This window comes from Strongylocentrotus purpuratus, unplaced genomic scaffold, assembly GCF_000002235.5.
Source record: "Strongylocentrotus purpuratus isolate Spur 01 unplaced genomic scaffold, Spur_5.0 spur5_scaffold_14, whole genome shotgun sequence".
NCBI lineage: Eukaryota > Metazoa > Echinodermata > Echinoidea > Camarodonta > Strongylocentrotidae > Strongylocentrotus > Strongylocentrotus purpuratus.
The window spans coordinates 25,484,748-25,498,894 of record NW_022145599.1 but is presented as its reverse complement, the minus strand read 5'-3'; the positions used below and the strand labels follow the sequence as shown (position 1 = coordinate 25,498,894).

Below are 14,147 nucleotides of genomic sequence, written 5' to 3'. Positions count from 1 at the left end.
ATGTTCATAGTTGCAATTGATATCAACTCTTTATAAGACGGGGCCTTGATATTGCTCATTTTTGTTCGCATGCGTTGGCTTGACTTGGCTCTAAGACTTTGTAAGATATAGTTTTTATGGGGCAGTGGTTCCATGTCTGGTGATAATACTTAAAACAATTCCTTTCTCTGTGATTTTCTATATTACAAAAAGAAGAGCTTTGGATTTACCTTAGACTTTGTTTCGTAAAAAGTAAGTTCGTCACTTTGGATGAAACTTCGTAAGACTTGACTTCAAAACTTTGTAAAATATAGTCTGTATATGGGGCAGTGGTTCTTTGTCTGGTGATAATATGGAAAAAATTGACCTTTCCTGTGATGTTGTATATTATGAAAAGATGAGCTATGAATTTACCTTAAATCTATTTTTTTTAAAGCAAGTTCGTCACTTGGATGGGACTTCTTAAGACTTGACTTTAAACCTTGTAAGATATAGTTTGTATGGGGCAGTGGTTCCATGCCTGGTGATAATATGAAAATAAAATTGACTTTGTGATTTTGTATATCACAAAAAGAAGAGCTATGGATTTACCTTAAATCTATTCTTTTTAAAGCAAGTTCGTCACTTGGATGGGACTTCTTAAGACTTGACTTTAAGACTTTGTAAGATATAGGTTTTATGGTAGTGGTTCCATGTCTGGTGATAATATGAAAATATAATTGACTTTGTTTGTGATTTTGTATATCACAAAAAAGAAGGGCTATGGATTTACCTTAGAGTCTATTCTTTTTAAAGCAAGTTCGTCACTTGACTTTAAGACTTTGTAAGATGGGGCAGTGGTTCTATGTCTGGTGATAATATGAAAATAAAATTGACTTTGTTTGTGATTTTGTATATCACAAAAAAAGAAGAGCTATGGATTTACCTTAGAGTCTGTTTAAAGCAAGTTCGTCACTTGAATGAGACTTCTTAAGACTCGACTTTAAGACTATGGAAGATATAAGTTTTATGGTAGTGGTTCCATGCCTGGTGATAATATGAAAATATAATTGACTTTGTTTGTGATTTTGTATATCACAAAAAGAAGAGCTATGAATTTACCTTAAATCTATTCTTTTTAAAGCAAGTTCGTCACTTGGATGGGACTTCTTAAGACTTGACTTTAAGACTTTGTAAGATATAAGTTTTATGGTAGTGGTTCCATGTCTGGTGATAATATGAAAATATAATTGACTTTGTTTGTGATTTTGTATATCACAAAAAAGAAGGGCTATGGATTTACCTTAGAGTTTGTTTAAAGCAAGTTCGTCACTTGAATGAGACTTCTTAAGACTCGACTTTAAGACTATGGAAGATATAAGTTTTATGGTAGTGGTTCCATGCCTGGTGGTAATATTAAAATATAATTGACTTTGTTTGTGATTTTGTATATCACAAAAAAGAAGGGCTATGGATTTACCTTAGAGTATATTCTTTTTAAAGCAAGTTCGTCACTTGAATGAGACTTCTTAAGACTCGACTTTAAGACTATGGAAGCTATAAGTTTTATGGTAGTGGTTCCATGCCTGGTGATAATATGAAAATAAAATTGACTTTGTTTGTGATTTTGTATATCACAAAAAGAAGAGCTATGAATTTACCTTAAACCTATTCTTTTTAAAGCAAGTTCGTCACTTGGATGGGACTTCTTAAGACTTGACTTTTAGTCTTTGTAAGATATAAGTTTTATGGTAGTGGTTCCATGTCTGGTAATAATATGAAAATATAATTGACTTTGTTTGTGATTTTGTATATCACAAAAAAAGAAGGGCTATGGATTTACCTTAGAGTCTGTTTAAAGCAAGTTCGTCACTTGAATGAGACTTCTTAAGACTCGACTTTAAGACTATGGAAGATATAAGTTTTATGGTAGTGGTTCCATGCCTGGTGGTAATATTAAAATATAATTGACTTTGTTTGTGATTTTGTATATCACAAAAAAGAAGGGCTATGGATTTACCTTAGAGTATATTCTTTTTAAAGCAAGTTCGTCACTTGAATGAGACTTCTTAAGACTCGACTTTAAGACTATGGAAGCTATAAGTTTTATGGTAGTGGTTCCATGCCTGGTGATAATATGAAAATATAATTGACTTTGTTTGTGATTTTGTATATCACAAAAAGAAGAGCTATGAATTTACCTTAAATCTATTCTTTTTAAAGCAAGTTCGTCACTTGGATGGGACTTCTTAAGACTTGACTTTAAGACTTTGTAAGATATAAGTTTTATTATAGTGGTTCCATGTCTGGTGATAATATGAAAATATAATTGACTTTGTTTGTGATTTTGTATATCACAAAAAAGAAGGGCTATGGATTTACCTTAGAGTCTGTTTAAAGCAAGTTCGTCACTTGAATGAGACTTCTTAAGACTCGACTTTAAGACTATGGAAGATATAAGTTTTATGGTAGTGGTTCCATGCCTGGTGATAATATGAAAATATAATTGACTTTGTTTGTGATTTTGTATATCACAAAAAAGAAAGGCTATGGATTTACCTTAGAGTATATTCTTTTTAAAGCAAGTTCGTCACTTGGATGGGACTTCTTAAGACTTCACTTTAAGACTTTGTAAGATATAGTTTGTATGGGACAGTGGTTCCATGTCTGGTGATAATATGAAAATAAAATTGACTTTGTTTGTGATTTTGTATATCACAAAAAGAAGAGCTATGAATTTACCTTAAATCTATTCTTTTTAAAGCAAGTTCGTCACTTGGATGGGACTTCTTAAGACTTGACTTTTAGTCTTTGTAAGATATAAGTTTTATGGTAGTGGTTCCATGTCTGGTGATAATATGAAAATATAATTGACTTTGTTTGTGATTTTGTATATCAAAAAAAAGAAGGGCTATGGATTTACCTTAGAGTCTGTTTAAAACAAGTTCGTCACTTGAATGAGACTTCTTAAGACTCGACTTTAAGACTATGGAAGATATCAGTTTTATGGTAGTGGTTCCATGCCTGGTGGTAATATGAAAATATAATTGACTTTGTTTGTGATTTTGTATATCACAAAAAAGAAGGGCTATAGATTTACCTTAGAGTATATTCTTTTTAAAGCAAGTTCGTCACTTGAATGAGACTTCTTAAGACTCGACTTTAAGACTATGGAAGATATAAGTTTTATGGTAGTGGTTCCATGCCTGGTGATAATATGAAAATATAATTGACTTTGTTTGTGATTTTGTATATCACAAAAAGAAGAGCTATAAATTTACCTTAAATCTATTCTTTTTAAAGCAAGTTCGTCACTTGGATGGGACCTCTTAAGACTTGACTTTTAGTCTTTGTAAGATATAAGTTTTATGATAGTGGTTCCATGTCTGGTGATAATATGAAAATATAATTGACTTTGTTTGTGATTTTGTATATCACAAAAAAGAAGGGCTATGGATTTACCTTAGAGTCTGTTTAAAGCAAGTTCGTCACTTGAATGAGACTTCTTAAGACTCGACTTTAAGACTATGGAAGATATAAGTTTTATGGTAGTGGTTCCATGCCTGGTGGTAATATGAAAATATAATTGACTTTGTTTGTGATTTTGTATATCACAAAAAAGAAGGGCTATGGATTTACCTTAGAGTATATTCTTTTTAAAGCAAGTTCGTCACTTGAATGAGACTTCTTAAGACTCGACTTTAAGACTATGGAAGATATAAGTTTTATGGTAGTGGTTCCATGCCTGGTGATAATATGAAAATAAAATTGACTTTGTTTGTGATTTTGTATATCACAAAAAAGAAGGGCTATGGATTTACCTTAGAGTCTGTTTAAAGCAAGTTCGTCACTTGAATGAGACTTCTTAAGACTCGACTTTAAGACTATGGAAGATATAAGTTTTATGGTAGTGGTTCCATGCCTGGTGGTAATATGAAAATATAATTGACTTTGTTTGTGATTTTGTATATCACAAAAAAGAAGGGCTATGGATTTACCTTAGAGTATATTCTTTTTAAAGCAAGTTCGTCACTTGAATGAGACTTCTTAAGACTCGACTTTAAGACTATGGAAGATATAAGTTTTATGGTAGTGGTTCCATGCCTGGTGATAATATGAAAATAAAATTGACTTTGTTTGTGATTTTGTATATCACAAAAAGAAGAGCTATGAATTTACCTTAAATCTATTCTTTTTAAAGCAAGTTCGTCACTTGGATGGGACTTCTTAAGACTTGACTTTAAGACTTTGTAAGATATAAGTTTTATGATAGTGGTTCCATGTCTGGTGATAATATGAAAATATAATTGACTTTGTTTGTGATTTTGTATATCACAAAAAAGAAGGGCGATGGATTTACCTTAGAGTCTGTTTAAAGCAAGTTCGTCACTTGAATGAGACTTCTTAAGACTCGACTTTAAGACTATGGAAGATATAAGTTTTATGGTAGTGGTTCCATGCCTGGTGATAATTTTAAATATAATTGACTTTGTTTGTGATTTTGTATATCACAAAAAAAGAAAGGCTATGGATTTACCTTAGAGTATATTCTTTTTAAAGCAAGTTCTTCACTTGGATGGGACTTCTTAAGACTTCACTTTAAGACTTTGTAAGATATAGTTTGTATGGGGCAGTGGTTCCATGTCTGGTGATAATATGAAAATAAAATTGTATTTCTCTGTGATTTCGTATATCATAAAAAGGAGAGTTTTGGATTTACCTTAGAGTTTATTTTGTAAAAACCAAGTTCGTCAATAATTGGTTGAAACTTTGTAAGACTTGAGAACACTTCACATTATAATTTGCATTTTGTTTGATATTACATGTTTTTTGTGAGGATCATTTTTATCAAGCCAATTATGTTCCTTCCATGATCTTCCCACTTTAGATATTTCGTCACATATGTTTGTATTTTGAATATCATATATTATTGTATTCATCTTGAAGTAGAAATAAATTATTGCAATGAAATGATATAAATGAATTGTAATACTTGTATTTATTACTTTCGTATGTACACCTGTTTATTAAATGGATACGGGCTAACTCATATAATAGAGTAATTAGCAGACAGACTCAGGCGCGTACGCAGGGGGGGGGGTTAACCCCCCCCCCCTTTTGATTTTTTTTTTTTTTAATTAAAAAAAATATATATATATTATGCCAATGGCTGACCCAAAACAGGTGACCTAACCTAACCCCCCCCCCCCCCCCCCCCACGGAACAAAATGTCAAATTTTCAAATTTCGAGACAAAAAAAAAAGAAAATAAAGTGTCCTCTTACTCAACCTCACCCTGAAAGCCGAAGAACCACAGGAAAACATAAGTGAAAATTCGAAATATATTGAATACAAAATGAGAAAGTATAATTTCCCCCCCCCCAAAAAAAAAAAAAATAGCTCACTACAAATATGGGGACCTAATCGTAATTCAGTCATAATACATGATGTCATACAGGAAAACTCCTGAATTTGTTTTATTTTCTTTCAAATATAAATGTATATAAATATATGTGATATATGTTGTGGTCTAGTGGATAAGTCGTTGGACTGTGAATCACAGGGTCCCGGTTCGAGTCCCGCCACGGCATTAATGTCCTTTGGCAAGATATTAATCTACATTAATTTGCCACTCTTCACCCAGCTGTTAAATGGGTACCGGTAGGAAGGAATTCCTTGAATGCTGTGAGCGCCGAAATCGATTTGCAGAGTCGGGGTAATAGTTGGAGAGCCTTAAGCACCATGCATGGTGGATATGTGCGCTATATAAATGTCTAATATTATTATTTTTATTATATTCATCTTTTTTCATTTCAACGAGATAGAAAAGCCTTTTTTTCTGTCACACTATGGTTAACATATTTAAATGTCCATCAATTAAACATATTTTTCCCCATCACATGAGAAGAGGAATACTTAATTAATATGTGCAGAAACCAAATGGGACGGTTCTTCAAGCAACACATCACACATTACCAAGTGATTCCTCTTATCATCATTTTATTTAGCAAATCAACATAACATATTAAAGATAACATGCATGGATTTTGACAGTAACTGAAAGGGTGAATCTAAATACTGTTGCCCTCAAGTATTAAGTTCCATCACAAAGAACAAGAATGACATGACAAATATTTACATCATAACAATGGATGATGCACAAAATTATCAATTAAATCTTAAATAAGAGAAATATATTGAGAAAGAGAGAGAGAGAGAGAATAGATAAAGAGAGAGAAAGTGAGAGAGAGAGAGAGAAAGATAAAGAGAAATTGAGAGTGAGGGAGATGGCCTGGATGGGGGGGGGGGCAGAAAATCATTATTTTTCTGGAAGAATTCTTTGGAGTATTACTACTATCTACTATCTATGCATGTGTATGGCCGGATTGATATTCTGCCTCCTTGTTGTCCCTATCAGTCATTATTATCAGCTGTTACTATTAGAGCAATTATACCATTACTGAGTATAATCTCTACTTTCAAACGATGAACAAAGAAATCAATTATGTCAACCTATCAGTGGATTAGAGCAGACAAGTTACAAAATATAACCTACTAGTTACATATACACTGCGTGGATTATCAAACTAAACACAACATATGAAGGAAAGAAAATTTCAAGCATGGACAATCAAGCATGTACAAGTAGTTTGATAGATACTTTTTACATCAAATAAATATAAATTTGATAAGAAATTATGTACATTTTGAACAAAGCTTTAGAAAGAATACAAATCACAAGCACGTTTATTGTAAACTCTATACATTAGTTACAAGGAAATTATATCTGTACATCACACACAGCAAAACAAAGAAACAGTAATTTGAAGGCAGTTTCATATATATATATTTATATAAAAAAGCATGGACAGTGTAAGTTGTATTTTAAGCACATGTGTTTTTGCACCCTTATGCCCCTTACTTTTGATAGCGGTCTTAGAATGCAGACAAATATTTTGCAGACACCTCTTGTTTCAAAATCCTGGCTATTCCAAAATAACAATAGACACAGATTTCCTTCAAAGTATCTACTTCTTAATATTTAATATTCAATATTGATAATATTTAATTTGATTGCATGACCCAAATTTACCAAAAATGCTAATCCAGTTCATGCTTGTACTAAACTGATCTGCATAACATTTCATGCATAATACAAATAAGAAAGATTCAACGACATGGCTGATAACAATTCATTACCTACAATACAACAACAAAAAACAGCAGAACAACTGCCAGAAAACTTATCTTTTGAAATTTGGAATGTTGGCCTGTCATTTAATCCACTGTTAAACCAGGAGACATGCACATACACTGCCGGATACCAGGACTTCTTTTGCGCAAGACCGACTATTTCAACTGAACTCACTTGCATCAGACCAAATCATCTGACCCAGGTTAGGCCTGGGTTACATTGTCAATATAAATGCATCATAATACCTAGCAATATATCATTACAAAGATCTTGAAACACTGGAAAATTGACAAAGATAAAGAGATGTTATTCTTAATGGCACAGTTACATTTGATTTGTTTCTTGTAAATTGCTTCCACGGCTACATCCCTAAAAAACCGACAGTCAATAAATCAAAAGACCACTACACCAACAGGAAGGTTTTAAAGACCTGAAAACATGATGGAAAGCTCATAAGACAGACAATGTCAATCTTACAGACTGTTGGTTTTCATCAGTCTCATGGACTATGGGTCTACCGGATGACTTCCACAACAAGTCATCTAGCTTTCATAGGATTTTTTCTTCATTTAATCATAAAAGATTGGGCAGGTCATATGAAAACTTTCATATTAGCCACATTGCAATTAGATTTCAGTGCATTAAATTGCTCATTTAACTCTACATAAATGCAAGAATACTTTTCTCATTTACATATATCCTATATTTTAAATACAGGAAAAATTGTAATTATATTCTGACTCAACAGCACGAATGGGAATCAGTAGATGATATTCTGCTCCTCAGTATCCCAATCTGGAAACAAGATCTGCAAGATAAAAAAAGAATGAGTAACAATATCAAACATGTTACCAATAATCATTGTTTAACCCATTCCCATACAATGCTTGCAAGTACTGATTACATTGTACGCCCCAATTCTTGCTACCGCAACTACTGTATTTGGCCATAGAGGGAAGCACCGGCCATGGGTAAATTCAGCAAATTGCTTTCACAAAAAAATTGTCTCGATCTTCACAATAAGAAGTGGCATATATTTTGTTAAGTAATTGTGTTTCTTTGTTTATACAAACGTCTTATTATTATGGGCGGCCAAAGGGGCCAATATCAACAGTCACAAAAACGAACAAAGATGCATACAAACAAACAAAGAAGCATACAAACAAACAAAGGACAGAGCAAAATAGACAAAGTACCCAGAAGAAAGGACCAATTAACAAAGAATAAATCAAAGGTCAGAGCAAAATAGACAAAGTACAGGTCAAAAGAAACAGAGGGCGTTTTGGTTTACGGTAAGCAAATAGACATCAGGCACCAAAACGAGAAAGGACAAACTCAAACAGACATCACATCATCTACGAACTGACCCTCAAAGGACAACAGAGGGCGTTTTGGTTTACGGTAAGCAAATAGACATCAGGCACCAAAACGAGAAAGGACAAACTCAAACAGACATCACATCATCTACGAACTGACCCTCAAAGGACAACAGAGGGCGTTTTGGTTTACGGTAAGCAAATAGACATCAGGCACCAAAACGAGAAAGGACAAACTCAAACAGACATCACATCATCTACGAACTGACCCTCAAAGGACAACAGAGGGCTTCCTCGAGGTTTTTTTCTTTTTATTCTAGGGCCTATTCGTACTCCAATACGCTGTAGGTCTATACAACAAATATGCATGCCTGGTTACACACGATATTCGATGCTGCGCATGCTACATAGTCTACAGCTGTTCCCGCCTCGACCATATTGAATATTCAAGAGAATCTAGACTTTCCCCGACCCTGCGTAATGAATATTCATGAAATAATAGGAGGGGTGGAGGGAGGGTATAATAGGGGGTCCTTGGAGGGAGGCAAATGACCCTACATCCCCCCCCCCCCACCAAAACAAAAACAAAAAAAACAAAAAACGAGTGACTGACAATCACAATAAAAAAAAGATAATCGAAGACGAAGCGATAATGATTAATCAACAGGGCATTTTGGCCCCAGTCTTAATTGGGCAAAATGGTCTATGCAATTGGATGGATAATCATTGATTAAAGCCCCACTGTCCTACTTGTAATGTTGTAGCTACTTGCTCCCTCTACAGGCGCGTACGCAGAGGGGGGGGGGTGTTTGGGGGGTTAACCCCCCCCCCCCTTGAGTTTTTGTTATGTGTGTATTATATGTGTATTTTTTACCAAACCCCCCCCCCCCCTTGAAAAAATCCTGCGTACGCCACTGTCCCTCTATATAGAAAACTTCCCCAATCGGTACCTTTTGGTCCCCCACCCTCTTTTTCTTATGTTAGTTGAGAGCTGAGTTAAAGAGATAGCCACCTGTCAGTGACCTCGTTATCGCTGTGTGGTCTAATCCCTTCTGGCCCAGTATTGACGGTCTTTAAATGAAATACATACGCAGCTGTTATTACTTGCGAGCCTAAGCCCTCTGTTGTCCTTTGAGGGTCAGTTCGTACGATGATGTGATGTCTGTTTGAGTTTTATATCCTTTCTCGTTTTGGTGCCTGATGTCTATTTGCTTACCGTAAACCAAAACGCCCTCTGTTGTCCATTGAGGGTCAGTTCGTAGATGATGTGATGTCTGTTTGAGTTTGTCCTTTCTCGTTTTGGTGCCTGATGTCTATTTGCTTACCGTAAACCAAAACGCCCTCTGTTGTCCTTTGAGGGTCAGTTCGTAGGTGATGTGATGTCTGTTTGAGTTTGTCCTTTCTCGTTTTGGTGCCTGATGTCTATTTGCTTACCGTAACCCAAAACGCCCTCTGTTTCTTTTGACCTGTACTTTGTCTATTTTGCTCTGACCTTTGATTTATTCTTTGTTAATTGGTCCTTTCTTCTGGGTACTTTGTCTATTTTGCTCTGTCCTTTGTTTGTTTGTATGCTTCTTTGTTTGTTTGTATGCATCTTTGTTTGTTTTTGTGACTGTTGATATTGGCCCCTTTGGCCGCCCATATATTATTATGTACAAGAATTGCTTTAATAAATACTTTAACAAAACAAAAACAAATACAAACAATTTTTTTGGGCAAAGGCACTTCCGATTTTCATACAAATACAGTGGGTCGAGAACTAGAAAGTCTGATAGAAATTATAGTTTCAGAACCAACAAGCTATAGGTAATATATTATGACGGTGCCGTGTTTTTCTCATTGAATCCATCCATCCATTGTCTCTCTAACAATAATGAAACAGACATCTGGCCCGTCTTACAAAGAGATGATTATCAATCGCAACTATGTGCATAAGAGATAGGAGACTGCAAACTTGCTATATATTGATTGGAAGACTTGCAATTGATTTGGATCAATCACAACTCTTTGTAAGACGGGGCCCTGGTAGTACATACATAGGAATAAACACTGGAGTGGACTACTGAACCGATACTGACCAGTTTATTTCCATGAGTATCGTCATGACCTCCTCCTGCTTCTCCTCATCCACGATGTCATCATAGACCATCAACGTCTCATAGAGTGTGTTAGCAGTGGTCCCTCTTATCTAGGAGCGTAGGAATGAGAAAGCTGGACATTTTATCGGGGTTCATACAAGGGTACATGTTCTACAGTCTAATCTGTCTTACTGGCAACTCTCTATGAAAGCCACAGGTCTATAGTGGTCACTCATGTTACCCCCCCCCCCCCCCTCTAGGAGGAAAAAATATATTGAAGGAATACACACAACTACACAAGGAATCCATATTTTTATTAAACCAGATAATGTTTTATTATGAAAATTCTAATTGTCCCTACCCCATATAGCTGAAAACAAGCCAAAGCAATTAAGTGGCGCTCTTTTTTCACTATCAAATTTGCTAGGATGTTGTAGTCACAAGAGCTTCAGGTCAAAACAGCTAGGCCATACAGTATTAGACTCACGTTTTACTGTCAATAGGATCGACTAAGAATGAGAAAAATATAGTTTTGCCTAAATCTCTAATGATGTAAAGTTATTAAATATGTAGACCTTTAGTGTCTTCAAATATGTGATTCTGCTGTAATTACTGACAATAGCACACAAACATGGGAAAATAAGCCGCTTGCGTTGCAGCAAAATTGCAGATGTACCGGAGGTGCAATGCTTTATGGGAATGTATATTGCTATATGCGGTGGCAAAAACATTGAAGATGTGATTACCTTTGGGTACTTATGAGAGAGGAATACCATGAGTTGAGTAAGGCTCTTCTTCCTAGGTTCACCAACAAACTGAATCATACCACAGAACCTGAAATGTATAAAAACTAGTTGTTTAAAATAGTACTTTCAATCTATCAGAAGTCCACGATGGGCATTTGTGGGCTTAATGTACATGGAGGTGTTCCACAGGGGTCTGCCATGGGTCCTATACTATTATTTTTAAATCAAAGAATTGTAGTGTGTAAGTTGCAATGACATTGCTACTGGATTGTGATTACTTTTAAAAAACATATCAAATGGACAGGAAAAACTGGTAAACAATTTCCCTACTGAAATGTATGATTTTAGTGATGATTTATTTTAAAATTTGGTATTATATATTTCATGTTAACTCGTTGATTACTAGTATCATAATGCAAGAAAAAGGAACAAAAGTATATCAAGTTATCAGTGATGTGACTCACACTTCTATGCTTGTGAGAAGTTTTTGGGCATCGCCTGTCTTGGCCACCTCCTTCTTGACCAGTTGCAGGAGGTTCAGCAGAAATGGATGACTGAAGAAACAGAGTGAGACAGAATCGATCATTATAGTAATGATAATGATAGTAACAACAACAATACTGAATATGATTAATAACAATAATGGTTACAATAATTGTGAACATACCATCAATCTTATTTGACCCCCTAGGATAGCTCTTCATGTATATATCCTTACCTAGGGTCTTCTACGAAGGTTTCAAAGCTTCCACTGGATAACAGGGGGTTGATCATCTTCATCAACGGTACAGAAACTCTGAGAAAATATTTGCAACAAATAAATAGGTGTAAAATGCAAATGGATGCATGATTCTCTATTGAATAGTAACTGGATGACAATACAAGCAATGAAATTAACATGTGAAAGCAAATGGCCATCATTATTTGGCTATCATTGTCAGCATCAATAGATGTACAAGACACACATTCCTATTTCTTAATCAAGAAGCCACTTCAATAATGGTTACAGCAAAGCTAAGAATTTCATTTCTAAGAGCATTCAAGGAAATCCTTCCTAATGGTACCCATTTAACATCCCATTGCAGAGTGCCAAATATAGATCACTATCTTGTCAAAGGACAGTAGTGCTGTACCAGGGCTTGAACCTAGGCCCTGTTTCATAAAAATTGTTATCAATAACAAATGAATAATTTCTAGGACAAATTTGCTCTCAGTCAATCAAAGGCCACGATTTCAGTAGCTTATACCAGTTATTGTAACTTGTTAATCATAACAGGTTTTATGAAACAGGGCCCAGGTTCAAGATTAACATCATGTTTGACCTCCACTCACCTGTCTACTTTCTGATAGTCAGTGAATATCTTGAGAAGGTTGTCGGTGAATCTAGTAAGGTCTTCAGTCGAGCTGCACGTCTTGATAAAGGACAGAAGAGACTGGGCAGAGTGCTTGACCTAAACAAAAAACATAAGACCCAAGGCATTACACAAACACATTGGATATATTTAAAGTAGAGAGTGAAGGAGAGAGGGTAGGGGATAGACTGATAGAAAGAAGTCAGTGATAATCTTGACATTTTCAGCAAAAAGTCAGTGAGTATTGAGTATGTTGTCGGTGAATCTAGTAAGGTCTTTAGTTGAGCTGCATGTCTTGATAAAGGACAGAAGAGATTGGGCAGAGTGCTTGGCCTAAACAAGAAGCATAAGACCAAAACATTACAGAAAATTGTACTTTAAGGTAGAGAGTGAAGGAGAGAGAGAGAGATAGAGAGAGAGTGAAGGAGAGAGAGATCGAGAGAGAGCAATAGAGAGAGAGAGGGAGAGAGAAAGAGAGAGAAGGGGGTGAATAGACTGACAGAGGGAGAGATAGTAAGATAGTCTGTAAAGTTCTTGCGTAGGTATCAATGAATCTAGTCAAGTCTTCATCTGAGCTGCACATAATGACAAGGAACAGACACGATAGGGCAGAATGCTTCACCTACACACAGGAAACAGATGTACAGATAAATTTAGAGAGATGGGGGCTCAGAGACAGAGAATGACGAAAAGGAAATAGACAAATGGAAAGTGAGTGGGAGAGCAAAAGATTAGAGTAAAATAGATGCAAACAAAAAGCATTATGGGAAGGAAATGATAGACAGACTACAATAAGAGAGAAAGAAACAAAGAAGAAAAAATAACCAAAACAAATAAACAGATTTTTTAAAAAAGAGACCATTGGATGAGAAGAAGCACAAACAACAGTGATAGGCGAGGTAAAGATAAAGAAGACAGATGGAGGGAGACATATCAAGAAAACGGAGCGAAAAAAGGAGACATATTATTATTAGCAAACATCACCCAGACTTTATATTGATCTTAAAGCCAAACATGCACAGTATGTGTGCATGTAACAATTCAACAATCAATAAAAACTTTTAACATCAAAACAAGTGTTCATCTTACCAGTGACTCTGTTAGACCTCCTACGCTTACAGTCAAACCCAGAAGAACATGGTACTTGGAAGGTTGGTAGTTTGAGGAGCTGAGTTACCTTGGCAAAACAGTCAGAGGGCGCTGCCCAGTTCAGTCCCTTGATGTCTTCCCTAAACAAACAAAAATACATGTTGAAATGATTACCAGTGACAGTGAGCCCAAATAGATTAGGTGCTTGTATAGCCCCCGGCTTCCCCCCCCCCCCCCCCCCCCCACTCAGAGGTCGGAATGACCGCATGCGTGTTGCCAAAATGTCCGGTAAAGGGGTACTCTTCGTGCGACAAAGTCCGGCCCGAGAATTGTAAAAAAAAAAGGGGTGTATTTGACTTTTCACCGGAGATTTCTTTAAAAAGGGGGTGTTTTTCTTTTTTTCTCTCATCTCTT

The 14,147-nt window shown here is 35.5% G+C and overlaps 1 protein-coding gene across 1 annotated transcript; it reads right to left on the bottom strand.

Moving 5' to 3' along the window:
* Nucleotides 1–7,912: 7,912 nt before the first annotated feature.
* Nucleotides 7,913–13,910, bottom strand: LOC763633 (tubulin-specific chaperone D). Its single transcript, XM_030985170.1, has 7 exons — nucleotides 13,734–13,910; nucleotides 12,625–12,743; nucleotides 12,011–12,088; nucleotides 11,757–11,846; nucleotides 11,293–11,380; nucleotides 10,537–10,656; nucleotides 7,913–7,960 (listed from the first exon to the last, which is right to left on the bottom strand). Exons 3-7 carry the CDS (start codon nucleotides 12,070–12,072, stop codon nucleotides 7,913–7,915), a joined length of 408 nt encoding a protein of 135 aa, XP_030841030.1. The 5' UTR covers nucleotides 12,073–12,088; nucleotides 12,625–12,743; nucleotides 13,734–13,910.
* Nucleotides 13,911–14,147: the final 237 nt, after the last annotated feature.